At 38.4% G+C, this 27,590-nt stretch overlaps 9 protein-coding genes across 9 annotated transcripts; 4 read left to right on the top strand and 5 right to left on the bottom strand.

Annotated features, from left to right (window-relative positions):
• Positions 1-1,316: 1,316 nt before the first annotated feature.
• On the top strand, positions 1,317-1,741 carry GCK72_004189 (uncharacterized protein; the record flags this gene model as incomplete). The annotated part of the gene is made up of 2 exons (XM_003101755.2): positions 1,317-1,440; positions 1,575-1,741. The coding sequence occupies 2 exons, from the start codon at positions 1,317-1,319 to the stop codon at positions 1,739-1,741; spliced, it is 291 nt and encodes a 96-aa protein (XP_003101803.2).
• A 1,138-nt stretch (positions 1,742-2,879) lies between these two features.
• GCK72_004188 (uncharacterized protein) lies at positions 2,880-3,368 on the bottom strand (the record flags this gene model as incomplete). Its single annotated transcript, XM_003101785.2, has 1 exon — positions 2,880-3,368. One exon carries the CDS (start codon positions 3,366-3,368, stop codon positions 2,880-2,882), a length of 489 nt encoding a protein of 162 aa, XP_003101833.2.
• Positions 3,369-7,277: 3,909 nt separating this feature from the next.
• On the top strand, positions 7,278-11,078 carry GCK72_004187 (uncharacterized protein; the record flags this gene model as incomplete). Its single annotated transcript, XM_003101705.2, has 5 exons — positions 7,278-7,406; positions 7,690-7,780; positions 9,167-9,577; positions 10,740-10,852; positions 10,899-11,078. The coding sequence occupies 5 exons, from the start codon at positions 7,278-7,280 to the stop codon at positions 11,076-11,078; spliced, it is 924 nt and encodes a 307-aa protein (XP_003101753.2).
• Positions 11,079-11,341: 263 nt separating this feature from the next.
• On the bottom strand, positions 11,342-11,722 carry GCK72_004186 (uncharacterized protein; the record flags this gene model as incomplete). Its single annotated transcript, XM_003101712.2, has 1 exon — positions 11,342-11,722. The coding sequence occupies one exon, from the start codon at positions 11,720-11,722 to the stop codon at positions 11,342-11,344; it is 381 nt and encodes a 126-aa protein (XP_003101760.2).
• A 3,141-nt stretch (positions 11,723-14,863) lies between these two features.
• GCK72_004185 (uncharacterized protein) lies at positions 14,864-15,295 on the top strand (the record flags this gene model as incomplete). The annotated part of the gene is made up of 1 exon (XM_003101771.2): positions 14,864-15,295. One exon carries the CDS (start codon positions 14,864-14,866, stop codon positions 15,293-15,295), a length of 432 nt encoding a protein of 143 aa, XP_003101819.2.
• Positions 15,296-16,234: 939 nt separating this feature from the next.
• On the bottom strand, positions 16,235-16,612 carry GCK72_004184 (uncharacterized protein; the record flags this gene model as incomplete). Its single annotated transcript, XM_003101821.2, has 1 exon — positions 16,235-16,612. One exon carries the CDS (start codon positions 16,610-16,612, stop codon positions 16,235-16,237), a length of 378 nt encoding a protein of 125 aa, XP_003101869.2.
• An 810-nt stretch (positions 16,613-17,422) lies between these two features.
• Positions 17,423-17,878, bottom strand: GCK72_004183 (uncharacterized protein; the record flags this gene model as incomplete). Its single annotated transcript, XM_003101756.2, has 1 exon — positions 17,423-17,878. The coding sequence occupies one exon, from the start codon at positions 17,876-17,878 to the stop codon at positions 17,423-17,425; it is 456 nt and encodes a 151-aa protein (XP_003101804.2).
• A 7,337-nt stretch (positions 17,879-25,215) lies between these two features.
• On the top strand, positions 25,216-25,551 carry GCK72_004182 (uncharacterized protein; the record flags this gene model as incomplete). Its single annotated transcript, XM_003101800.2, has 1 exon — positions 25,216-25,551. One exon carries the CDS (start codon positions 25,216-25,218, stop codon positions 25,549-25,551), a length of 336 nt encoding a protein of 111 aa, XP_003101848.1.
• A 928-nt stretch (positions 25,552-26,479) lies between these two features.
• On the bottom strand, positions 26,480-26,893 carry GCK72_004181 (uncharacterized protein; the record flags this gene model as incomplete). The annotated part of the gene is made up of 1 exon (XM_003101770.2): positions 26,480-26,893. One exon carries the CDS (start codon positions 26,891-26,893, stop codon positions 26,480-26,482), a length of 414 nt encoding a protein of 137 aa, XP_003101818.2.
• Between the last annotated feature and the right edge of the window lie 697 nt (positions 26,894-27,590).

Below are 27,590 nucleotides of genomic sequence, written 5' to 3'. Positions count from 1 at the left end.
CTCTTTGTTTTCTTATTTTTTTTGATTTTTCTGTACAATTATATGATTTTCAGAAAAAAAGAAGAAAATTTGCGAATAATTAATGTATTTTTACAAATAAGTAATGTTTTTTTGTATTTTTACATTATTTCTCCGATTATATGTTTTCTGAAAATCATATAATTGTACAGAAAAATCAAAAAAAATTAGAAAACAAAGAGCAAAATTGGAAAAAAAAATAATGAAAAATTCACAACAAACAAATTGTCCTCGGGAAGTACACGAATTGTCCTCGTGAAGTACACGGGCGGAGTTTTCTAGGCCATCCCGTTTCGGAAAACCGTTGACTTTTTTCCGAAACGTGTCGGAACCCGAAATGTCGGAATGACACGATTTCTGAAAAACCGAAAACCGAAAAATTTTCGGTTTTCGGAAATTTTTTTTTTCGAAAACCGAAAAAAAATTTTTTTCGGTTTTCGAAATGAAATGAAAGTCATGTCATGCCGGTTTTTTCGGAAATAATTTGCAACTTTTTCGGTTTTCGTGACACGCATTGATATATATTTTTTCGATTTCCGGAACAAAAATTTCCGAAAACCGTGTCAACACGTCACTCTACTTTTTTCTTCTTTTTTTTTGAAAAACTGGAGAGCTTTGAACATCCGGACATCTAGACACACAGACAGACGGAGAGACAAAAAATTCAATCATGGCGCATCATGTTATGCGAAATCATGAAATTCGGAAAATCAGACATCCGGACGAACAGACATACCGATAGACGGACAGACAGAAAATTTGAAAAATCTTTCCAATACGGTGCATCGGTTAGGTAGAATCGTAATTTGTGGGCTTTTTGTTGGAAATCTTCTATCGATTGGACATCCGGACACACCGACACACTGACAGACAGACAGGTGGACACAAAAATCGAAATCTGGACAAGCAGACACCCAAACTACAGAATTTCGCAATCATCCTGTCTCTCTTTTTTTTTATTATTTCGTCTTTTACGTTCGAAAAAGCAGATTTTTATTATTTTTTATGTGAAAAATTCGAAAAACACACTTTTTCAACGCAAAATGAGAATTTTTGCAGTTTTCCCTACCTTTTACATGTTTTTCCTCCAATTTTTTGGCTAAACTCATAAAAATCTGCTTCCGATTTTTAAAAAGCACCATAGTTCAAAAAACTAAGCATCATGTGTGTTTGTTCCGATGAAACTATACCGAAAACATTATTTTTTTTCCATCTTTTCCAAATTTTTTGCGGGGGGGACACCTTTACGGATATAAAAATGCGCCACATGTCAGGGTAACCCTTGCTTTTGCAGAAAAATGAAAGTTCTACTATTCTCCCTGTTTTTTGTTGTACTTGTGAACGGTATTATATTTGATAACGGTGGCGATTCGTGTGACGACGATGATGATGGTCCCGGTGGAATTATGTTGGGAGGAGGCGGTGAGTTTGGATGCATCATACCTTACGACACCTTACAGAATTTTTGAAATTTCAAAAATGATTGCCAATTAGTGGTAATTATCACTCAGAAACTCAATTTTTTCGCATTACGACTTCTAAAAATCAATTTTCAGACTCCGGCTCCTGCGAGGATGACCAACCACAATTTGTTCTAATCGGACAGGCTATGAGAGGAGGTGGCGGCGGTGGAGGTCACCGTCATCACAGAGGACACCGACACCGGGGACATGGAGGTGGAGGTGGCAGAGGTGGATTTATGATTGGAGCGGAGAGGGGATGATTTAAATAAATCATTTTGACTTTTATTGTAATAAAGGTATTTATTTTTGTTGTGAAAAATACGTTGTTTCTCCCATAAGCTGTAAAATTATGGTACCCTTAAATTCTCAAAAATAACAGAACATAGTAAGGTATTTATTGTGAAACTAATGTCATCTTTAAGGGATCACAATAAATATTTATTTTCAGATTACTCACTATAATTCAATCATAATATTCTTTCAATTGAACGAAACAACTTGTTTTACCACTAGACAGATTCTACATTTGACTCGTTTCAGGCAGAATTCAAGTATCAACTGATAGAATCCATTCGTTTTCTTTTGATTTTCAGTATTCTTCATCTTCTGTCTTCCAACTTCGACGGATCCACTTTCAGCCGTTTAATTTGTTAAGCATTGTCGCTTTACACTTATCGATTCTCCATCCCCACTCTGAAATAATTTATCATTTCATTTTCAGCTATATCCACTATATCCTCACCTGTAGTGATTTGATCGTCAGTGATTTTTTTTTGCTCCTGTACTCACTTGTCCATACCATCTTCACATCTTTGACGAATAGTTTCTCGGTTTCTCACTGCCAAACGGAAAAGTAGCTTTCGCGCAAGCCAGTTCCAACGCAGCCAACTGTCCGTCGAATTCTTGTGTCATCGATGTGCATCCGAGAGGTGATGTCCCCAACCAAGCATGAATTCTCCAATTGAGCCATTAAACGAGTCGCGTGCACCTCCATGCTTCGTTCGTGCTTCGAAACTCTTTCCGGCCTTAAATAATCATTTTTAGACACACCTCTAATCACCGGAAAATGAAACAAATATGTTTCATATTGAAAACCTTTCGCTAAAGACGGACAAACCAATGCTTTACTACTTAAAATTTGGCTTATTACAAAACTAGATAATGCGGGCGCTGTTATTGCTAAAAACGCGTTCCCGAGTTGCAATAATTTTCGTGCGTCTCATTGGCCGCCTCCGCTCCTTTTTGTGGACAAACTTTTCAAAACGCACCGTGTTCATCTGATTGGATTCCTTCAGTTTCCAGTTGCCTTCATCAGCTTCATTCCTTCTGCTTTGTCTTCGTTTTCTTCACTGTCCTACACTTTTGTCTTCTAATTCGCTCATAATCGTAATCACCGGATCATTCCGCGTGGATGTAATCATCGCGAATTGTGCGTGTAGAACTGACTCCTAAACGCATAGAACAGTAGACTGCATGGAGCCTCTGATCCGGAGTAGTCCTTATCACCACGCGTGCGAACGTAGTTCGCATACCTTCTGTGCGTGTAGAACTGACTCCTAAACGCATAGAACAGTAGACTGCATGGAGCCTCTGATCCGGAGTAGTCCTAATCACCACGCGTGCGAACGTAGTTCGCATACCTTCTGTGCGTGTAGAACTGACTCCTAAACGCATAGAACAGTAGACTGCATGGAGCCTCTGATCCGGAGTAGTCCTTATCACCACGCGTGCGAACGTAGTTCGCATACCTTCTGTGCGTGTAGAACTGACTCCTAAACGCATAGAACAGTAGACTGCATGGAGCCTCTGATCTGGAGTAGTCCTCATCACCACGCGTGCGGTGGCCTCTTGTAAGAGGCTCTCCGACTTTGCGAACGTAGTTCGCATACCTTTTTTGCGTGTAGAACTGACTCCTAAACGCATGGAACAGTAGACTGCATGGAGCCTCTGATCCGGAGTAGTTCTCATCACCACGCGTGCGAAGATCTACAGGGGGATCTCCGACTTAAAAAAAAGCTAGAGTGCTCGTTGTATACACTCATCATAACTTTTTTCTTCAAGTTTTCGAGAACTATTGGCTTCGGTTCTGAAAAATGTGAATTTTGCTAGAGATTTTGGAAAGAACTAATGGACCTATTCTGGGGTAGCAAAAAATAGTTTTTTGCTTATTTTTTGCTATTCAGAAAGTAGCAAAAAAAGCAAAAAACTCCTGGTTTGGAGGCATTTTTTGCTTGACCTTTTCTAGGCCAGCCCGCGGTTTTTCAGGCCATGTGTAGATTTACGGGAGAATTTTTTGCGATTATTCAGCATTCATGTACTTTATCGCTAATTTTGTACTGAATTCGTAATTTTATTGATTTATTCCACACTTTGTAATCATTAAATGATTTTTTTCCGAACTTTGCTGAAAAATCCCAAAAAAAGCTGCCGTAAATCTACACCAAACACAGGTCTTGCAGTGAATGGCCTAGAAAACCGCGGGCTGGCCTAGAAAAGGTCAAGCAAAAAATACCTCCAAACCAGGAGTTTTTTGCTTTTTTTGCTACTTTCTGAATAGCAAGAAATAAGCAAAAAACTATTCTTTGTTACCCCAGTATAGGTCGGTCCATAAGAAGGATGAAAGAAAACAAAGGAGACAGTGAACATGAACTTGGAAAGCAGCGGAGCGCAAAAAAAGTAGCGAAACGGATTTCAGCGAAAACAGCATTTCATAGAAAAAAAGTTTTGGATGAACAGGAAACTAGAGTTGTAACTAGAGTTTGGCAGAACATACGAGCAAAATACAATATTACAGCTAGCGAGAAAAGAATTTTGACAAAAAGAACTAGAAACGGCAGAAAACGGTAGAAAGCTGTTGCCAAAAAAACATCAAAACTTCAACGATTTAAAACAAAAAAGTAAAGTTTTCGATTACAATGAGGATAAATCTACAAGAACATTGAAATTCACAACTTTACAGCTGAGAAAATGAGTTAAACAGCAGGCATTCGGTCGAAAACTCAAAAATTCGTGACTGCGAGAATGATCCCTGGGATAAAAAACTGGGAAAACTTTGCAGTAACGAATCCATAGCCTCACGACTACCAGACGCGCCCACGCACCCACTAATCAAACGTGAATCACGATTCATACGAATCATCCGTTTACGAGTAATAGGAAAATTACTCACAGCTCGCAAAAATGGAACTTGTAATATGCATAATCGCGAAACTATACGCTAATCTATTCTGCTCATTTGAGGCAGTCTTCCACCAACTCTACCGCTCATCTCTGATGACGAATGACTCAGATTCCTTCAACTGGAGCAACCGAAAAAAAAATGACGGCAGCTTTGCCAAGGCAACAAAATGAAATAAACTCGATAGGAGCAGCGTGTGGTTTCGAATAATTTAAAGAGAAACTTCTCGTGATATTTCTCGAAAAAGTCCAATACCACACACTGATATGAAGAAACGGAGATTAGTGAGAAAAGAGACAACAATTTTTGTCAGTTTTCACTTTCAAAAGTGATGGACACTTCTGACAATGAACGATTTAAAAGCAACGGAGAAGCAGCGAAAAGTAATAAGCATTATTTTAAAGCTTTTTAACTAAACTCGGCAAACCCTGAATTAAAAACGATCGGCGAAACGTTAAAAAAAAGAAAAATCTTGATTGGAAGGATAGAATATCACAAAAAATTAGCGAACAAAACACTGGTCCTTACGCATCCAAATGACCCAAGGCATTGCTGACGCTTTAGCAGTGCAAATTCTTACTGTAGCTTTAAAGGCGCATAGCAAAAAGTTTTCCTACAGTACACAAAAATAACTAAATCAGCCGTTTTCTGCATAATTCAGTTAAGTTTTGATGTTTTATAGCAATAAAATTTCGAAAATTCCCCTAAACTTATTTTTAATCTCCAAAAAGTTGATTTTTTCCGGGGAAAACATTTTCAGAACATTTTTATCGCGTTATGCGCACAGTAGGCTTCTGACGCTTTTCCCGTCTCGCTGACGCATTAAAAGTAGATTTTGGAGCAAAAAAGTTTGAGTTTGAGTGATAACCAGTATACACCTCAACAAAAACTCAAAAATTATAAAAATTTCGAAGTTCCGCATGTTTAAGTGATCGGCATCTCAGAAAACGAACATTATGATCATGAAAAGCAACAGAGAAGCAGTGGACAATAATTAATATTTAGAAAGTTTATATTCTCTGATTAAAATCAGCGAAACCTGTGTGAAAAACGGTCGGTGACGCGTAAAAATGAGATAAACACGATCGGAAGGAACGTAAATTAACAAAATAGTAAGCAAAATGCACAAAAAGCGTCAAAATTGAGCAATTTTCAGAAAATTTCAGCGAAAATTCTCAAAAAATATCAATTTTTTGAATGTCTGCATTTTTGCGTGACGGTGTTTCCCGCCGTGACGTCACAATGTCTCATATCCGACGACAATTTTTCACTTTTCAGTTTTCACATTTTTTGACTATTTTTCGCTAAAAAAATATGCTTTTGAATGATTTTTTCGCTGAAAATTAGAAAAATCGACTCAAATTCCTTCCAGATTATCGATTTTTGTCAAAAATTGGAAAAAAAGCAGACTCGCCATGCATAAATTCTCATTAGAAATGATTTTCGATCTACTAAACAGCAAAAAATTTCCGCCAAAATAAACATATTCGTGTAATAGTCGCTGTGGGGTTTCTCCTCATTTCGTCTTTTTTTTTTGCACTTTTTGAAGAAATTTTTGCAGAAATTTATAGTTTTCGCTACAAAAAATGAGATTTTTCAGCAAAAATTCACATTTTCAGCTCTATTTTTCATAGGGGAAGCGAGAAATTGACCCAGAAACGACATAATTCGGTTATTTTTTATTTAATTATCTTCTGGGAAGTATTTCCATGTTTCTTTTTTGACCAGATTTTCAGGAAGAAAATCGTTTTTTCCGCTCGAAAATTTGAATTTTTTCGCAATTTTTGTCATATTTCGAGTATTTTTTACACAAAAACTTCATTATTCACAGTGAAACCGAATTTTTCGTCTGAAAATTTCGATTTTTCTTGATTTTTCGCTAATTTTTCGTCTTTTTCAGACCAATTTCCAATTTCAGAGATTTCCAGCGTTTTGCAGCAATTTCGCTTGGTTTTTAGCACTAAAATAGGATTTTCAGCTGCTTTTCTCACAAAAAACCAAATAATTAATTTATTTTTCATTGAATTATCTCCGAGAGCACTCTGGGAAAAAATTATATGTTTTTGAGAACATTTTCTGAAAGAATAACGATTTTTTTTTAAATTTTCAAAGTTAAAATCAAATTTCTACAAATGTTTCGTAATTTTTGCCCATTTTTACTAAGAAACTTCATTTTTTCGTAAAAAATGATCGCGATTTTTGCAGAATATCACTTTTTGTGCGAAAAACTAATTTAAGCAGTAATTTTGCTGACTTTTCGGCCCAAAACGTTGAGTTTCAGCGATTTTTCGTACGAAAATGGAGAAAATCGACCCAGAAACGAGAGAATTTCATAATTTTCCAGAATTGTCTGTTTCTGACAATATGGTTCATGTAAATTAAACTTATGAGGTAGTTTTCTTCATTTTCCGCTGTAAAATTAATTTTTCGTCATTTTTACTGAATTTAATGTCCAAAAACTTCATTTTTCGACATTTTTAAACCCAAAGCCTCAGTTTTCATATTATCCGTGTAGAAATCGCTTAAAAATCAACTTTTTCTTCCAAATTTGGCTAAAAACAACATTTTTCGCTTTAGAAACGTCGAATTGTCCCATTTTCCAGAACCCCCTTCGCACCATGTGGGACATACCGACGGATCCGTCGGAATTGTACTTGTACCTTCTCGAAATCGAGTGGTTACACCCGTTTTACGCCTACGTCGTCTTCATTATTCTCACGTTCGCCGTCACCGACGGAGCGAGACGGGTTGGTTTTGGAACTGGGGTCGGATTGGCACCAAGGACATTTTGCAACAGTTGCGAAACGTCCCAGCCACAAATTAGCACACGGCACAGCTCTTACAACTGCGCCCCACCGAAATGCCCTTGGAAAATGTCTCTTTTTCTCTAAGTCTCTCAATTTCACACACTATTTTTTAGGTTTCGGTAGAGCGCGATCGAACTTGCTGGTTGCAAAACATCCTTGGTTTCAGAATGTCCCATTTTTCGCCTCAAAACCTTAATTTCTAAATAATTCCTTAATTTTTCAGTGCGCTGCACAAGTGCTCGGCGACAGTAAAATGCTGAAGTTCAACGAGTTTCTCAGTGTGTTGACGATGTGTACGGCGCACTTTGGTGAAGGTGAATAAAACTTGAAATTGAAGAAAAAATCGAGCGATTTTGCTGGAAAAATGCTGATTTTTAGTGATTTTTAGGCATTTTTCAGAAAAACACTTGCTCAGAATCAATTCTAACCCAAGAAAACTAACTATTTTTTCACTTTTTCCGCGGAAAACGCACGTTTTCGGTGTTTAGTGCTGAAAATATTCCGTTTTTCAGGTTTTGTGAGCTCAAATATGCTCATTTTCGGCATTTCTCGCTGAAAATTTAGGCGAAATATCGGATTTTTGTCAATTTTTCTAAAATTTTGCATTTTCGAGCTCTTTTTTCCTAGAATTATCGGTTTTAGCTCACGGAACGGTTTCCGACTCAGTTTTTGTTAAAGATAGTTTATTTTCATCTGAATTAGTCTCAAATTCAAGACTCAGAGCCAAAACTTGCTTTAGGTTTCAGGAGAATTGTCGATTTTCTGCATTTGATGTAGAAACTCGTTAAGATTTTGATTTTTTGGCTGAAAAACTGAAAGTAATCGTCTTTCACCCTAAAACTGTCAAATTCCAAGTATTTTCTTTGTAAAGTTGTAAAGTCGTAAACCTCAATATTATAACCTAAAAAATGCACGAAAATGTAGATCTCGGCGAGTTCTATGTCACTGAAATAATAGAGGTCGGTTAAGGATTCATTATTGCACCGCGGATCGTGATAAAGTGTCATTTTTATATGATTTTCACGTTTTTTGACAGTTTAGCCCCGCCCGAGGTGCAATAAAGAATCCTAACCCGACCCGTTTCATATCAGAGATATAGAACTCACTGAGATCTACATTTTGATGTATTTTTCAGCTCATAATAATGAGTTTGAAGAGAGTTATGAGCTGGACCGGATTTTTAGCACTGACTTTTCTAATTTTTCGCTCAAAAATTGCATTTCACGGCTTTTCCAGCCGATTTCCTTTCTGAAATACCGCCTTTGGCGCGATTTTGGTAAGGTTTGGTGAGGAAATGCGGATTGGTGATTTTGAGCAGGATATCTTAAATTTTGAACGGCTTTTCGAATTTTCGAACTTTTCCGATTGGAATCCTGAAAACTTGCCTTATTTCTCGGCTATTAGTACGGAGAAACACAGGACGGGAAGATGAGCATCTGGCGTGCCTCTGACGCGATTTTAATAAATTTTAGTGATACAGTGAAAAAATAAAGTTTCGACAAAGGTTTTCAAAAAAATTTGGCGGGCTGAAACGCGCAAGCGCAGGGAGTTGTGGGCGGGGCTTAAACTGCAAGCTTAAATAAGCGGCTTAAGAACCACGCCGCTTGCAGTCTAAGCTCCGCCCACAACTCCCTCCGCTTGCGCGTTTCAGCCCACCAAGTTTTTTTGAAAATCTTTGTCGAAACTTTATTCATTTCCAGCCTCAATCTACTACGCGTACGGACTCATCCCAATGTTCATCGCGATCATAATCAACTGGAAAATCGGCGAGCACTTCTATCGCGGGAGCGGCGAGAACTCGTGTCTCCTCTTCGAAGAGTACATCAGTCGTACCGTCGACAACTCCGACATGCTTGCGCTCGCTCTTCTTCAATATTTTGGCGCCACGTTGGCATACATCTTCAATATCGTTGCGTGGCACTACACGGCGAAATACACGGGACTGATGGGCGGTCCCGAGGAGTGTCTGTATCTGGAAACTGCTCCGTTGCCACTTGTGGCTCTCTACCAATTCTTGGCCGCCGCCGGGCTACGTGTCGCTTTGGAGTATATGACCAGCGAGAGATGCAAGAAATATATTTGTCTCGTTTATGCGACACTTTTCTGTTTAGGTATGAAAGTCTTCCATTGGAAGATGAGAGGGCTGGCGTGTCGTTGGCGCTTTTTTTATGATGGATTTGGTGAAAAAATGCGGGTTTTTAACAGAAAAGTAGGGTTTTTGAGCTGGAATATAACATTTTCCAACTTTTCCGATTGGATTTTTCATTTTACGCCTAATTTTCCCGCTATGGGAGACCCAGGAAGGGAGGATGTGTGTCTGGCGTCTCGTTGGCGCGGTTCTGATGCTGTTTCGATGGGAAAATGAGGTTTTTGAGCTGAAAATCTTTAGTTTTTCATAGTTTTTTCCTTATAATTTTCTGGATTAGTAGTGAGCTGAAGGTAAGATAAGGGGCTGGCGTGTCGTTGGCGCGGTTTTTATGGTATATTTAGTTTAAAAATTGGGGATTTCTTACCGAAAAGTGGGGTTTTTTAAGCTGAAATATAGAAATTTTTAACTTTTCCAATTGGAATCTCAATTTTTGTGGAAAATTGTATTAAAAGTTTTTTCGTCTGATTTTTCAACTTTGGAAGACGCAAAAAGGGAAGATGAGTGGCTGGCGTGTCGTTGGCGCGATTCTGATAAGATTTTGTCAAAAAGTGCGGATTTTTCACGAAAATTAGTGATTTTGAGCTGAAAACCTCAAGTTTTGAACAAATTTCCGCTATTTCAGATTTGTTAAATAGAAATTTCAGTTTTTGTAGTGAGAAATTAGTCTGGCGTGCCTCTGACGCGATTTTAATACATTTTAGTGTAGAAAAAATATATACATTTAGTTGAAAACCAGGATTTTGAGCTGAAATTTTCCGAATTTTGACCGGATTTCTTAGTTTTTCAAATTTAGTGATTTTTTAAATTGGAAATTTTGAGCCAAAACCTAAATTTAAGGGCTAAAAGTTGAAAATTTAAGACAAAATACCTGAAATTCCACTTATAATGCATCTTTTGAAGCTTAAATTTCAGGTTTTACGTAAAAACTATGCTGTCGATCGGAAATTGCAATTTTTGAGCTAAAAAATGCGTTTTCAAAGCAAAGAAATAGAAATTTCGAGCCGACCTGACAATTTTTACGTCCAAAACATTAATTTTCATCACAAAATCTAGTTTTTAAGCTGAAATTTCTCATTTCAAAAACGCGCCGAAGACACGCCATCTAAATCACCCATTTCTTCCAGGCCAACATCTCGTCGGAGTGCCCGGTGTCCACCCAATGATGTGTGCTTCCCGTCTCACCGGCTGCTACTTTCTGCAAGAAGACGCCGTTGTCAAGTACATTTGTGTCTATTTGGTAAGGGAATTTCAGCCGATTTCAGCCAATTTTTGGCCATTTTCAGCTCGGAATCACGACGGGATGGTTGGTGTCGGCGGCGGCGTTGTCCGAACGAACGAAGCTGAAATCGATGTGGCGAGTGAAGTTCGAGGAGAAGCTGGCGGCGGAGGAGGCCGCCCTGATGGCTGAGCAACCGGTAAAACGATTCGTCGGAAAAGGGAATAGGCGGCGGGAAGTGCGATGATTTTTGGCTAATTTTTGATGTATTTTGAGCTATTTGTGATTCTTGTACTATTTGTAAATACTAAATTCTTGTTTCATGAGTTTCAGCGTTTTTTCAGATACTCGGCGAAGACGACAAGGTGACATTTTATTAAATTATTACAAAAACCCGTAAGGTACATAAATAAGGGATAAGGGACTTCAGATATATGGGTATATATCTGGAATCCCTGAAAATTGATACATAAGGAACTTGAGATGCAATAAGACATCTGAAATTCCTGCCTAACCACGACCTGGGCATCCTCTCCCATTGCAGAACAGATAGATCCCGTTATCCTTGGTTCCGATAAATGAGTTTCCATATGAGTCGTAGTTGATACCATTAGAATAGCTTGGTTGGGCGTAGTAGTTGTTGTAGTTATAGCCATTACCGTATCCCTGATATTGGTACGGGCTACGGTAGCCTTGGTACTGGTAGTTTTGGTAGTAACCGCCGCGATTGTAAGAGGATGGATAGTTGTTGTAGTTTCCATAATTACCATAATTACCACGATAAGTAGCGTACCCATTGTTGTATCCACGATTGTAGTAGCCATACGGTCCGGCGTGTCCTAATGAGATCATGCAGATCAGGGAGATGAGAATAGTGAGAGGAGAGAACATTTTCTGGGAGAATGAGGGGCGGTGCTTGAATTGATGAGGAGACAGAAGCTTATTTATACATAGACATGACGTATTTGGCCTTTGGAGGCGGAGTCTCTAAGGGTTACTACTAGAAGGAAAAACTGACTAGAGACCTGGATCAGTAAATCAAAAGATATAATGGGGTTTCGGAAGGCGACTAATTAGTGGGAATGATGTTGAAGGGAAGGAAGGGTCAAGTTTAATAGTAGGTATTCTTGAAATCTTGGAATTAGCCGTGGAGCGCACTTTCAGCGCGATCTCAAAAAGTTTAGAAACCCAGGGATGGTCACAGATTGAAATGTAGCGGGTGGGGTTGATTGAATTGGAGATGACAAGTAACTGAGAGAAATGGGAAGTAGTTGAACTTGATGAACTAATTAGATTAGTGGGAGGTAGGACGATAAAATTTGGGGTAGGGATGGAGGAGTTGGTTAGGAATCTAAGCCACGTAAAGTCGCTCAGGGGTTTTAAGGATCCAGATGGAGTTTTCCAAGTTCCAAGAGATGGTCTAGGATCCGGCAGGATGAATTTCTAGGACTCACCCGGATTTTGGTTTTACTAAATAGCAAGAACCTATTGATAATGCTTTAGGACAAACAATAATTCCAGCGACACTCGGTTAACCCCATTAACCTCGATTCCGTTCTCCGAACTCTCTATTTCTATATAAATCCAATTATCGGAAAATGATGGATCACCAAGAATGTAGCAAGCAAGCCTCCCCATATATAAATGTGTCTGAGGAGGACACTAATTTGATAAAAATTCATAGATGCTGCCTCTTCTTTTTCTTTTGCTGGGATTCGTTAGCTTTATTAGACTAATACCGTCAAAAATTGACTTTTTACTCTGGCTTTCCAGGACCCGATCTAGTTTTCCACCTGATTTTAGTAATCTGAAATAGTTTAGTGACTATCTAACATTACCCCAAAGATCCCCCCAAATAACCCCGAAGATCAATGAATCAATCAGTTAATCTTCTGAATGGCATCCATTTGGATGTTTGTGGCAGGAGATAAAGAGAGAACTGGATAGATGAATGCTATGAGAGAGAAACTATCTTTTTTGGCAGGAAAATAACATTTTCGGTGGCAAATTTTGAAGGGCTTTTGAAATTTTATGACCGATAGGTAGCTAGCTGTCATACTGTACCTCGACATGAGTTCTGCTGTATTTAGATTAGATTTCTTAGTCTTACTGTAGATTCTTGAGCCTTGAACTTTTGGTCCTACAGTAATCTGTTCTACAAGTCGTGCTGTACCTTACTCTGCTACGAGTACTGTATCTTCACATTTCGATATAAGGCTTACTGTAATCGGTTCTTCAGCTGTCATGCTAATCTCATCTAGACGTTCTACAGTACCTTGACTTATTATATCTTGAGTTTTAAGTCTTACTGTAGCTCAATTATGCCTTATAGTCTGTCTGTGTCCGGATGTCCAGATGTCTCCTCGCATCTAGACAAGTTTCTCCTCATTTTCCCATAAAAATCTGCACCCATTGTTCTCCCAGTTTTTTCAAGTTTGGGGAACAATCTTGTTCCAATTTTTTGAAGTTTTCTTCTTCTTCACCCGAATTCCTCCTTCATCCCGAGGTTCATCGGCTATCGTTCAATTGGCTTCTCCTTATCTTTATTATCTCTTTCTTTTCATGTAGCTAGCTGGTTTTATGTTTATACCCCCCAGCTGATCCCCCCTTGTCGGTCGGTATCCGAACTTTTGCGTCAATGATCTCAATAGGAGATATACCGGTGACTAGAATAAGAGGCTTCTTCTTATCTCCGACAGATTTCGGGTGAGGCGGCTATCAAAACATTTCAATCTTTGGGTATAAGAGATACTAAGCTATCAAGTGACGAGTGTTAGCATCCCTTATCAGTGATGATGTGATTCCGTTAGGATTCGGTACAAAAAGAAAATTGGGATTGAATTTGGGAATGAAAGTGGATGAAAAACGGTATTTTTGCAGTAACCAGAACAATTAGGAGTCTGGGGCACCATTAGCGCGTTTTTTGGTAGCAAACTTGTGAAGGCCTAGATTTTCCTACTTTGGAAACCTAGTCCACTACTTTTATCGCATTTTTGGTGTGTGTCCAGATATCCGCTCCGTCAATTTTTTGATATTTATATCCAAATTTTCTTGTAGTCTCGAGCTCAAATTTAGCTGCTTGGCATTCTGAAACCAATCTATTTGCATTCCTTTTTTGCCCTAAATGTCCGCATTAGTGCTCTACCCCGTTTTGATCTACCACCCCGTCACAATGCCTCGAATAATCTGTATCTTGAATACTATCGACTAGAGAATATATCAGGCTTCTCCTTATCTCCGTCGAATCTCTTTTTTATAGCCGATTTTTTACGGAGAAACTATCAAGTGACGAGTGTTAGCATACCTTATCAGTGATGATGTGATTCCGATGGGATTCGGTGCAAAAAGGAAAGGGAAAAAAGTTTTATTTGGGAATAAAAGTGAAGGAAGGAGATAGGCTGGGGTGCCGTTGGCGCCTGTTTATGTGGAAGAATTTTCAATAGTCAGCGAATACTATTTTCCTTGAAAAATGAGATTGGCTGGGGGTGCCGTTGGCGCGTTTTCTGGACAAGCAAGCGAAAGCAGTAAAAGTTGAGACACTGACATCGATATCACTAATTTCCTGATAAAATGGTGGCCTAACTTTATCCAGCGTAGAAAAACTAGGCCATGGCGAACATGGAAATCGGGACGAACGAGGCGCACAGACAGACAAAATAGCGGGTATCATTGAAAATAGAAAGTTTGGAAAATCCGGGAATTCTAATGAACTGGGATTTCGGATATCCCGACACAAGGATATACAGACAGACAGACAATTATTTATGTTGATCTGGAACAAATATCAAGAACAAGCCAACGGTATTACGGACATTCGGACAAACAGATATACAGACAAGTCGACTTAAAAATATGTCATAATTTCAAGTTTTCCTACTACTTGACCCCGATAAGGTCCCGGTTTTTGGTTTCCCTTCGAAACTCCGCCCCTGTTTGTTCGAAACTTCGGAACAGACCATGTACGTCATGGTTATATATAAATAAGCTTCTGAATGCAATCTATTCAGGCACCGCCCCCTTCTTCTTTCCAAAATGTTCCCTTTTATCACTATTCTCATTTCTTTGATCTACGTCTTCACCATCGGAGAAGCTGGATATCGGAACAACAATAGTTACTATCAATACCCAACGAATCGAGGATATCAAAACCGGGGATACTACCGTACCCAACCACAATACAACTACAACAACTACAAGGGTTACGGTAACCACTACAACAACTACCAAAGACAGTACCAGGGATACGGTAACAACTACAACAACTACTACGCGCAGCCTGCTCCTGCTGCTCCACCAAGATTCCAGCCATCACTTGCCGAGCTTCTGTTCGGTGGGATGAGACAACAGCCGAGTTATTCGAGTGGAGGGATCAACTACGATTCGTATGGAAACTCATTTGTGGGCACCAAGGAAAACGGACTGTACTTGTTTTGTAATGGAAAAGGATGTCCGGGAAGAGGTTGAGGATTAGAGTCGTTGATGGTTACGATGGATCTCAAGGAGTTTTTTATAATAATAATAATAATTGGTAGTTAATAAAGTTGCCCCCCAGTTGTTCCGTCCATTACTTACAATTATATCGTCATATCGGGCTTTTCCTTATCACCGACAGATAAGGCGACTATCAAAACGATTTAATCTATCGATATCGTTTTTCTAGCGGAGGATTTCTCTGGGTTTGAAAAGGTACAGTGGTGCCAGGAATACTGGAATTTCAAAAATTTTTATATTATTAAAAATTTCAAGTCCGGATCTCGATTTTTGTAGTTGACAAGTTTTTTGTAAGACGCCATCCCACAGAGATATGCCGTCTTAAAAATGCTACTTATTTTTCCAAATTTTCGAAAAAAGAAAAGTGACTAACTTTGAGAAGCTGTCACATTGCGATCTAACATTCGATATTACTGGTTTTGTAATATGTTATAGAACAATTTGAGATCTCCATTTTTGTAGTTAACAACTTTTTTATACGGAACCACCCTAGCGAGTTATGTGCCGACTAAGTGACCTCTGGGGATCCCGGCTTTCTAACTTTGGCGGCTTATAACTTTCTAGGGACCGCCCGTACAAAAAAGTTGTCAACAACAAAAATAGAGATCTAGACTTGAAATTTCGGATAATGCAAAAAATTTCGAAATTCCATTATTCCCGACACCCCTGGACCTTCTCAAACGAAGCATGATCCATCCCCTCTCATGTCAAGGCAGCGCCGAAAATCAATATCTTCCCCACCGTTTTTCCAAGAGTCTGCAATTTGAAAAAATGGATTAGAAAAACTGTGTACTATGTTGAATATGGTTTATTGATTGGAAGGGCTTTCAGGAAAAAGATATGGCAGAAAGAAAAAGAAAATAAAAATCGAAATTAAAAGTGAAAATTATTGACTCCCAAGTAGATCACACACTATTGGCAAAGTGGAGACAATGGGGCTGGGCAACGACGACGGGTTGGGATCGGTGAGGCCTTCATTGGATTGGCACGGATGATTGGTTGCTCCGTGGGTTCCTGGAGAGCCGGAGCAGCAACGCTTGGAGCTTCTTGCTTCTTATCCGCCATCGCTTTCCTTATCTTCAACATATGGACTCGCAGTTGTAAAATGTAATTCTTGTTTACAGTATACTTTCGGAGACTGGCAACTTTGGCAGTAGACTCGCTTATTGACTTTTGCTTAGTCATTGAAGATTTGTGGAGAGCGATCACATATTTAATCTGAGCCAATGAGAGAGTTTTCTTCTTAGCTTGTTGGGAGGTGGTTGAGGCGGTTTTCGTGGATGGGGACATAATAATAGTTATTGGTTTTTGGGAGACGACGAATAGAAGACGAATGAGAACAAGAATGAATGAGAAGAAGGCCTTGGGATGTAGTGTGAACGCAAGTCAATTTCGCACTGTGTGCAATGGAGCACACTTACAATTCACACTACAAAAATTACAAGGACACGGTAACAATATGACAGACTCTGGGAATACGTCCTAAAGTCGGAATTCATCAGATTTTTAAGAAATTCGGAGAGCATACAGAATGAACCCTGACCTCCATTTTCGAAAAAAATTTTTTTTTCTCAAATCAACCATTTTCAGTTTTTCAGCGTTGGTCACTTTGGCGGCGTATAACTCGCTAGGGAGTCACCGTATAAAAAAGTTGTCAACTACAAAAATAAAGAACTGGACTTGTTCCATAATATATTATTAAATCAGCAAAATCGGATAATAGATTGCAATGTTACAGCTTCTCAAAGTTAGTCAATTTTTATTGACATTGGAAAAATGAGTAACATTTTTTAAGAAGGCATATCTCTTTGGGATAATAGAGATCTAGACTTGAAATTTTTATTAATTTAAAAAATTTCGAAATTCAATTATTCCTGACCATCCCCCTCTCATGTCAGTACCGACCGTAAATCAATCCTGTCTGACCATCTGATTTTTTTGTACCATGGGGTGGTTATCTTATCTTATCTGCAGTACAAATACAAAAAAAACATGGATGGGTTCATTTATTATTTGATAAGGCTTACATGAGAATCGGATATATTAAGATTACAGGGGATTACAAATTTGAAATTAAAAATGGAAAAATAAAATTGCTGCTTATCGCCATCTGATTGGGTTAGGAAGCACAATATATCCTGGCGGGAACTTGGACGGTGAAGCAAACCAAATAGGACAATTAGAAATTTGACAGAGTGGGGATAACCAAGTGGGGCGGCGGGAACGGGAAGGGATAGGGTTTGGCATGACTCTAGGCACTGGGATGGGATTTGGCATGACTGGAGGGATCGGTTGAAGCTTCTTAGCTGGCTTGACGACTTCTGAATTCCTTGGAGCCGCTGACGCCTTCAGGGCCTTCCGCCAATTCTCCACCTTCTTTCTTATCCTTGAGCAGTGGTTCTTATTCAGAGTGTAGTTTAGAAGACGTGACGTCTTCGACTCGCTCAATTTCTTCTGTTTTGTCAGTGATAGCTTGACCATCCGCTTTATAAGATCACGGGGTACTGTAGACGGTTGCTGGGGAGCCGTATTGATTTTAGCGGGGGATGAAGGCATAGTAATGAATAGGAGTATGGGAATGGATGAGGTGTAAGGACAATGAGAAAAGAGGACGTGTATGTAGTTTGTAGACTGGGCAATTATCTGATCATATTTTGACAATGTGAGAGAGGGCGAGTGGAGATGATGTGTAGTGTGGAGCACACCTGCAGGGACAAACGGAAGATTGAGATGCGATAAGATTGTTTGTAGAAAGAGATTATTGGTCTGTGTAATTTGGATGTTGTTGTTTTCACAGGGACTCATAATTAAGGTATACCAATTATCGCTGTCTTATCTTTCTAGAGAAGGGTTGTAGAAAAAAGTTGGGAACTACAAAATTAAAGAAATCGATTTGATCTTTGACATATTAAAAAATTAGCAAAATTGAACAATTTTGGGCACTAGGACAGTTGGGTGTAGGGCTCGAAATGGGGCGTCCCACATTTTTTCCGGTCACTTTGGAAGACAGTCAATTTTTGTCGGGGAGTAGTCAAACTTTCGCAGTGCCTGAAGACATAGCTGGGGACGGGATATCCAAAATTTCAAAAATATAGGTTCATTTTCAACCGTTTTATGAGTGTCCGAGACGCGCGGGACGGGGACGCGGGACATCCCAACTCGTCCTATTTCAAGCCCTAGTTAGGTGCTTTGGGTCAACTACACTGGTACTTATAAGTAAAATATGGTTGTTATCAACGCCGTAGAAAAAAGCCGTCAACTACGAAAATGGAGATCTAACAATAAGTTTGCTTTATCACATACCTTAAAATGAAAAACATGGGGCATTATTTGAAACTGTGACACTCTTTCCAGTTTGATCATTTTTAGTTATTTTGTAGAACTCACAATCAATGCGTCGTATATTTCTAGGGAGTCTCATATTCAAAAGTGGTCAACTATAAAAATGCAGACAATAGCTTAAACTACTTATATATGAAGAAATTTGTTGAAACCTCAGAATTGGCGCGCCTTTGACGCAGTTTTCTGTAAACCCTTCAAAACTGGCATGAAACCCGGACCTAAGAAATATACATTTTGAAATGTTTTAATTATTTAATTATTTTTGCTGAAAACAGCTTAATTTGAGATTTATCATTAAATAAAAGTCTACAAGTTTCCAGAATCCCATTTTCGAAGAAGAGTACCGTCCAAAATGGACTTCTTTTGAAAATGCTCAAAATTTTCAAAAAAAAAAAACATTTTTCAATTTATTTTTATTTTTGAACGTTTGTCACAAACTCAGTTTTTACTCGAATTCATTGATTTTTAGCTCATCTTGAAGATCAAACTAAGCTCTCCATTTTTGCAGTTGGCAATTTTTAGGTACACGCGTTATCTAAGGAGCTACAGCGCCTTAAAGCATTATAAGTTCTTGGGGACACTCATTTGGGAAGCACTGCCACCGACCGTACTTCAATGAGCCATAACTTTCCAGGGACCGCCCGAACAAAAAAGTTGACAACTACAAAATTGGAGCTCTATATTTTCGCTACATAGCCTCAAAAATTTGACACTATTGGTCTACCGCAGAGTTGCATTGAAGTGAAAATTTCTTATCCGGAAGTAGGAAGTGATTTTCCTTATCCGGAAGTCGGAAGTGAAAAAACGCCCGGAAGTCGGAAGTTGGAAATCGGAAGTCGGAAGTCGGAATTAGATTTTTTCGCAAATATTCAAAAACTCCAAGAGAAAAGATCATAAAATTGCCGAAAATCCGAAAATCAGTGTAAAATTAGTTTTTGGCTGAAGAACAGCCTATTTTCTGTCCTTTTAGACCATTTTCCATGTATTTCTGTGAAATTTACGAAAAATATGAAAACATTTCTTATCCGGAAGTCGGAAGTGATTTTCCTTATCCGGAAGTCGGAAGTGATTTTCCTTATCCGGATGTCGGAAGTGATTTTCCTTATTCGGAAGTCGGAAGTGATTTTCCTTATCCGGAAGTCGGAAGTGATTTTCCTTATTCGGAAGTCGGAAGTGATTTTCCTTATCCGGAAGTCGGAAGTGATTTTCCTTATCCGGAAGTCGGAATTCCATGCAACTCTGGTCTACCGTAATAGAATCTAAAAGTCTGTGATTTTAAAAGAAAATTTCGCAATTACTGTCACAATTAGTTAATTTCACATTCCCCCTCTATTCTTAGCTTCTCCCATGTTAAAATTCATCCTTAATCGTTCAACTTCTAACCGCTTTATCTCTCCGCTTCGCATCGCTTTTATTTCATTTTGACGATGGCGACAAGATTTCACTCGGGGTAGTCTTTTGACTTCTCACGTCATCCCAGGATTCTTCTTCTTCTTCACACTTCCCCCTTTTCTCAGCTGTTTCGAACTTTTGCGTCAATGATCTCAAAGACAAGCTTCTCCTTCTTATCTCCGCTAGAAAGGCTATCAAAACATTTCAATCTTTGGATATCTCTATCTCTTCGGAAGCTTGTTAGTGATGTCATCTTCGGAGGCTTGTCCGCGGAGAAAATGACGTGATTCGGTGCAAAAAGAAGGAGGAGAAATTGAAATAAATGAATTAATTGGTCTCTGTGCAAGAAGTTTAGATCTAAGATGAGAAAGATGGAAAATCAAAGTGTGAAATAGTTGGGTGTTATATAAGGAAGGCAGTTTGAGATATTTGGTGGTCAAGTGGCTAAGAATATATACTTGCAGATATTATTACTTGAATAGTATATTATATGATTGGTACTGTACTAGGATACTGTTATTATATTGCAAACTTGCAAAATTCTTGAACTTTTTTCAGTACAATGTTTTTTTGCAAAAATTTTTTTCTGAAAATTTTTCATATTTTTTCTCATAGTCAGTTTACCCCAATCCGGCCCGTCTGTTATATTGTATCAGTGTAAATTAATTGATCAAATTTTTCGTTTTCTCTTTTTTGAATCTTGTAGCTTTATACCGATTTGAATCTTGTAGCCTATAATATTTTTTGTGATGTAATTTGACTTTTTTCGTAACTTGCTTCAAACTCAATATTACGAGCAGAAAAATATGCCAAAGTGTAGATTTTCTGCGATTTCTATATCAGCGATCTGCTACGAGCCGGATGGTTATTTGTTGATGTACCGCGGGCAGGGGTAGAATGGATTTTTTGGTCACTTTTGCGTTTTTTGGGACATTTTCCCGGCTCGCGGAGCATTAACGAATGGCCATCCGGCCCGTAGTATGTGACGGATATAGAACTCGCCGAGATCTACATTTTGATATATTTTTCACCTCATAATATTAAGTTTTAAGCAATTTACGCGCCGGCCCGTTTTGGTCCAGTTTGCAGGTATATTTATCATCTCAAAACTTTCAAGACCGTTTTGAATTCTTTGTGAAAGCTACATTATTGAAACCAGGGTAGTTCTTTGGTAGTTTTTAGATTTTTCATGTTTTTTTCTTTAATGCTGAACTATACACACAGTACCGTCCAAAAACATATCATACATATTTTGCCTTTCTCAGTTGAAAATGTCCAACTTTGAAATTGTGTCATAGTAATTCTGAATGTCACACCAAGAAAACTTTTAATGGATCATACAGACCAAGAGTAGAACTCTATTTTTGTAGTTGACCATTTTTTTTGTATGGACACTACCATGAAAGTTATAGGCAAAGAAACCCATTAGTCCCTGAAATCGACTAATTTCAATGCAAATTAGCGAAGTTTTGGAGATTTTCACTTTGACGTCCTGTAACTTTCATGGTAGTGTCCATACAAACAAATGGTCAACTAAAAAAATAATGTACTATTTTTGCTCTGTTCAACCCGTACAAAAATAAGTTTATCGGACAATCAGGTGACACCGAAATACACTGTCAAAGTTGGCCATTTTCCACTGAAAACAGCCAAAATTGATACTTGTATCTATATCTATATCTTCACCATAGCTGTTCTCCTAGGTGTAACTATTAGTACCCAACTTTCACTCCTCTCACCTCAAATCTCACTTTCCTTTTTCTCTGAAGAAATCGGGTTTCTTACCATATCTTTTTTATTGACAATGTTTGTTCTGAGGATACGATACGATGAGATGAAAGAAGGTTAAACGGTTCATATGTGTGATAAGTATGTGTTCTTTGAACGGGATTTAGTAAGATTTGGGATTTGGCACGTTGATTAAGCGAAATTGTGAAAAATTTTAAGAAATTGGGTAAAATTCACCTGGAACTATATATTTTGGATGAAGGAAAACAATGTAAGACAATTTGATACTGGATATAATTTTTTGCAGTTTGATAACAATGACATAAACTTAAAAGAATCTGCATGATGTGTTATCTTGATGAGTCAAAAGTTGACCTGTTCATCAGAAGGCAATGGACGTATGGGCTGGAAATTCAGACTGTACATACAGTGCGCGTCATAAGTATAGCGCCCCCTCGATTTTCGCGTTTCTGGACTTGGTGCAATCGGCATGAGAAAATGGTTAATGCCATTCGATCCGGCATCTCAAAAAACCTATAATGAGAAGTTTTTTCGAAAATTTCAAATCATGTCCCCTGCTCTGTCACAGGTTGTCTGAAAATCAGCCGCGTCAAAAGTATAGCGCGTTTTTGGATTTTGTGGCTCCGAGCGCTGAAAATCAAATAAAAATATGAAATTTGTTTATAACTAGTTGTCGGTGACTCATTTCTGTTATTTCCTATCAAAATTTATCCGAGAAACTGATTTTCTCCGGCTGAAACTGCTCAATTTAGCAAACCATCCCATTTGAGGAATCTCCATGATTGTTATCGATTGGTAGTTTTGTAAAATTTGGAATCTGATACTGAACACTTGTCAAAAATACATTTCTGGACTTTGTGCTACATATTAGTGATCAATCAACCTTTTTGAGAGCCATTTTTCATCTGCCCGGCTCGATCAGATTGACTCCTTGAGATCTGTTTGAGGCATCCTAGGTGAATTTTGCTTCGCAGAATCGAGAAAATCAGTTCTTCAAACTTTGTAATGATTTAGAAACACTGGTAAGAACATTGCCAGCTTATTTTTGATCAAAAAACATTCAAGCAGTTTCCAGTTGTGACGGTGTAGCTCACACTGTAACAATGCACATGTTTGATTTTGGCCTGCACGAAGGCGTTTCGAGACTAATCAAGAAACAACTTTTCCGGTGACGGGAAACATTTGATTTTGTTCGTTAATCTCATTTTCAATATTTTCACACCATTCGGAAGTTGTTCAAAGCGCATATCTTTTCTGGAGACACGGAGTGCGATAAGCAACTTTCTGGTAGTGTGAGGATATTACTACAGATCTGTTGAGGTGTTATAACTTCGGAGCGGACTGTAGGTATCACAACTTTTTGCCATGAAAGTCTTAAAAATATTGCTCACAAACGATACAGACTCCATTCTGTTCCATAAAGGCATTTTTTGTTCCGCTATGAGCCAACGTTCAAATGTGATGTCGTAAACAGATCTCAAGGAGTCACTCTGATCGAGCAGTGTAGATGGAAAATGGCTCTCAAAAAGGTTGATTGATCACTAATATGTAGCACAAAGTCCAGAAGTGTATTTTTGACAAGTGTTCAGTATTAGATTCCAAATTTTACAAAACTACCAATCGATAACAATCATGGAGATTCCTCAAATGGGATGGTTTGCTAAATTGAGCAGTTTCAGCCGGAGAAAATCAGTTTCTCGGATAAATTTTGATAGGAAATAACAGAAATGAGTCACCGACAACTAATTATAAACAAATTTCATATTTTTATTCGATTTTCAGCGCTCGGAGCCACAAAATCCAAAAACGCGCTATACTTTTGACGCGGCTGATTTTCAGACAACCTGTGACAGAGCAGGGGACATGATTTGAAATTTTCGAAAAAACTTCTCATTATAGGTTTTTTGAGATGCCGGATCGAATGGCATTAACCATTTTCTCATGCCGATTGCACCAAGTCCAGAAACGCGAAAATCGAGGGGGCGCTATACTTATGACGCGCACTGTATTCTCACGCATCGCAGGAAATGAGAATCCACAAAGACAGAGTATATATTTTCTTTTTTGTTTTACTATTTTGATTTTGTTTCATATTGATTATGATATACTGTTCAAATAAAAGTTATTGTGCTTCGATTGAATAGAATTTCAAAACAGGATTCTAAATTTCAGAATTACATTATCATTGATAGCAAGCTCTGTTAAATTTGATACTTTTGATTCAAAAATGGGTTGGAATTATGATTTTTCGAAGAACCTTTTCAGAATAAAGATTTCTTTGTTTAGAACACAAATCAGTTAGTTGATTGAGCTGTCCTGTCCATACTTGTCAACCGGACTGGCGCGTATCTTGCTCGGCAAGATCTAAATTTTGGTATAGTTCATAAAACCCAGTTTGAAGCGAGTTAATAACTAATCAAAAGATACAAATACTTAATTTCTGTTTTCAATTCAAATACAATCTTTGTAAAAACATAATTATTGATTTGATGATCACTGTGGTAAGTGATATGTACTTTTTTTTATATTGCATTACAAAGTCAAAAAGTCGAAACGATACTTCCAAAGTCATTATTTCATTGAACTCTATTAGTTCAGCAAAGTTCTTACAACTGCGCTACTCCGAAATGCCAATGAAAAATGTCTCTTTTCCTCAGAATCTCTCAATTTCGCACACTATATTCTTCGGTGTTTTTTACTGAACTCAGGTTTTACTGAACTTTTTTGTCTAATGGTTTCGTATATCAGTTACTATAAAGTTATGCCACTTATTTATACATTTTGATGAATTTTTCTTAGTTTTATTAATTAAATCGGGCCTTTCTTTACTAGGGTAGTCCTCGGAGTTTCCCCCTTTCAAACGACACAAAAATTTGGTTCCTGTTATTTTTACGTACGTAGATTCAGAATCTGAAATAAAATTCTGTTAAATCCTTCTGTGAGTTGAGTATGACCCGTGGGTAGACATCTCGGCAAAGTTTAACGGACCATAACACGGTTCACAGAAGGTTTTAGCAGAATTTAATATCACATTCGGAATCTGCGGACTCGAAAGTATTAGGGACCAAATTCTTCAGTCGTTTGAAAGAGATTTTCTCTTGTAAAAATTTCATTGTCCCATCTTCCGTACGTTCCACCTAACTACCAATTATCCTGGTTGCCCACAAAATTAATATATTGGGTGATTTTCATAAAATTTTCCATCTGTCCTTATTCCGTTCCCCCGCCACCATTACACACACGTATCACCAAAAGATTGACCGATCAAATCTACATCACATGAAGACTAACCAGAAGCATGACTTTATGCTCGTTTCCTCCCCCTCCTCCCCACCCACAACGTACAATATAAATAAGCATTCTGATTTGATCTCCAATAAGCACCCGCCCAATCGCCTCTTATCTCGAAAATGTTCTCTATCAAGCTTCTTATTGTCCTCGTCGCCGTACTATCTATTGTTGAGGCGCAATCCCGGTACAACAATTATAAGGACACCTACTACCGTAACCGTGCTTACCAAGGATACTCAAATCAATATGGAAATGGTAACTATCAAGCCTACCGTAGTCCGTATCAGAACTACTACCGTAACTACTATGCCCAGCCACCGCAGGTCTACGGATATGGTGATAAGTACATTGGAAATGGAGTACACGTGGATTCGCATGGAAATGGTTATGTTGGAGCAAAGGACACCGGGCTATACATCTTCTGTGCGTCGAGAGGATGTGTTGGAAGAGGATAATTGACTTCATTGATTGCCTCTTAGTGATGACTGTTGTCAATTTGACGCTAACATTATGATATCAATATATTGAACGGCTTTATTTGAGTATTTGACAATTTTTCGAATAAATTTGTGTACTTTTTTCTTCCATTTTTCAAAATTTTTGATGATATTTTTCTGTTTTTTCATCTGTCGTTTTGTGTGTCTGCATTTCCAAAACATATGTTTTCTGTCTATCTGTCTGTGTGTCCGGATGTCCTAAAACTAATGTTCTGCTTGTCTGTCTGTGTCCCTGTGTGTCCGGATGTCTAACTGAATATCCGTTTGCCGGAAATCTCGGATTTTGGAGTTTTCTGCAAACCTGTCCAAGTGTGTGTCTGTTTGTTCGGATGTCCAAAACCCAATTTGTTGAAAATTTTCATCAAAAACTGTTAGAAATTCGATGTAGATTCAACTTTTAATCGAAATTTGAAAATTTAGTCAAAAATTCAAAGATTTCAATTTCCAGACCGTCGCAAGTATGATTTGTCCGGAGATCTCGTTATCTGTCTGTCGGCATGTTTGTCCGGATGTCTGTCCGAATGTCTGTGTGTCTGTCTGTCCAAACGCCCGCATGTCAGGAATCCTTAAAAGTGACATCTCAAAAAAAGACTTTTTGAAACCAGGAAATCTCAGTAGCACACTTTTAGTCGGTTCTGAAATGTCTTGGATTTCAATTTTCTAGTTTTAAAACGTCCTGGTTTCCAAACGTCGTAATAGTGTCTACGCAGAATCACTAAGCTTACGCATCCACTAAAACATGTAGTAACTGGAATTATTTGATCGGCCGATTCTGACATTACGGTAGCCTTCAGAAGCTGTCTAGCCGACGTGAACAGACTGAGATGACAGGGAATTCATTCAAAGAAAGTAATCGTCATAATTCGGTAATTAAGTAATTAAGCAATTAACCTCTCCCAACACATCCTCTTGACGCACAGAAGATGTACCACCCGGTATCCTTCCGACCGATATAACCATTTCCATGCGAGTCCACGTGGATGCCATTTCCAATGTAGCGGTCGCCGGAACCGTAGTAAGTAGAAGGTTGTTGGTATGGTTGGTAGTAGTTACCGTAGTAAGGGGTACGGTAGCCTTGGTAGTAGTTACTGTAGCCTTGGTAGTAAGGGGTACGGTAGGGAGTACGGTAGTTTTGATAATAGTTACTGTAGCTCCAAGGTGGAGTACGGTAGGGATATCCATGCCGCTGCACACCGTTACCGTATCCACGGTAACTATTGGAATGGTAGTGATGATGCCTACCAGCATTCACGATAGCTAATACTGTAGTCAGAATTATAAGAATAGTAGATGAGAACATTTTTTATATGGGCGGTGTTTATTGGGATCAAAGAGATTCCAAGCTTATTTATACTGTAGTTGAGGGATGACGTGTGGATTATGATGGATTCGGGGAAGATGGAAGATTTTGGGGGGAGATTAGTCACTTAGGTCAGATTTTATGGAAAAAGTGATGGAGATAGGTTAATGGGTTTGATAGTAGGTACTTTCTGAGAACAAGGCTTGATTTTCCGTCGGATTGCTTAGGACCGTCCTACAGTACTTAGATAGTAAGTATTTAAAAAAGTACCACGGTGCCCACTGATCTTCCATTTTTGTAGGGTATGTCGGGAGAGAAGCTCACCTTCAAAAATGTCAAAATTTTACTAGAATCATCAATTTTTGACACAAAATAACATTGTCTAGAATCATATCAAATAAATAAAAGTTATATTAATTATGTAGTTCAAATCTAGGTCTTCATTTTTGTATTTGACCACTTTTTTGTACGGGTGATCCCTAGAGAGTTATAGCACTCCGAACCAGCTTACCTCCTTTGGCGCCTGAGGGGTACCCTTTAGAATTTGCAACTTTAGAGCACTATAACTCCCTAGGGACGGTATGTACAAAAAAGTGGTCAACTACAAAAATTAAGACCTAGGTTTGTTCTACACAACAAATATTAATTTGGGATAATTGGAGTAATTAGGAAAGCTGTGCCGGGCTCTCAAAGTTGA

Source organism: Caenorhabditis remanei, chromosome II (genome assembly GCF_010183535.1).
Source record: "Caenorhabditis remanei strain PX506 chromosome II, whole genome shotgun sequence".
NCBI classification, from domain to species: Eukaryota; Metazoa; Nematoda; class Chromadorea; order Rhabditida; family Rhabditidae; genus Caenorhabditis; species Caenorhabditis remanei.
Note: the sequence above shows the minus strand (reverse complement) of the source record. Positions and strands in the feature narration are given on the sequence as shown.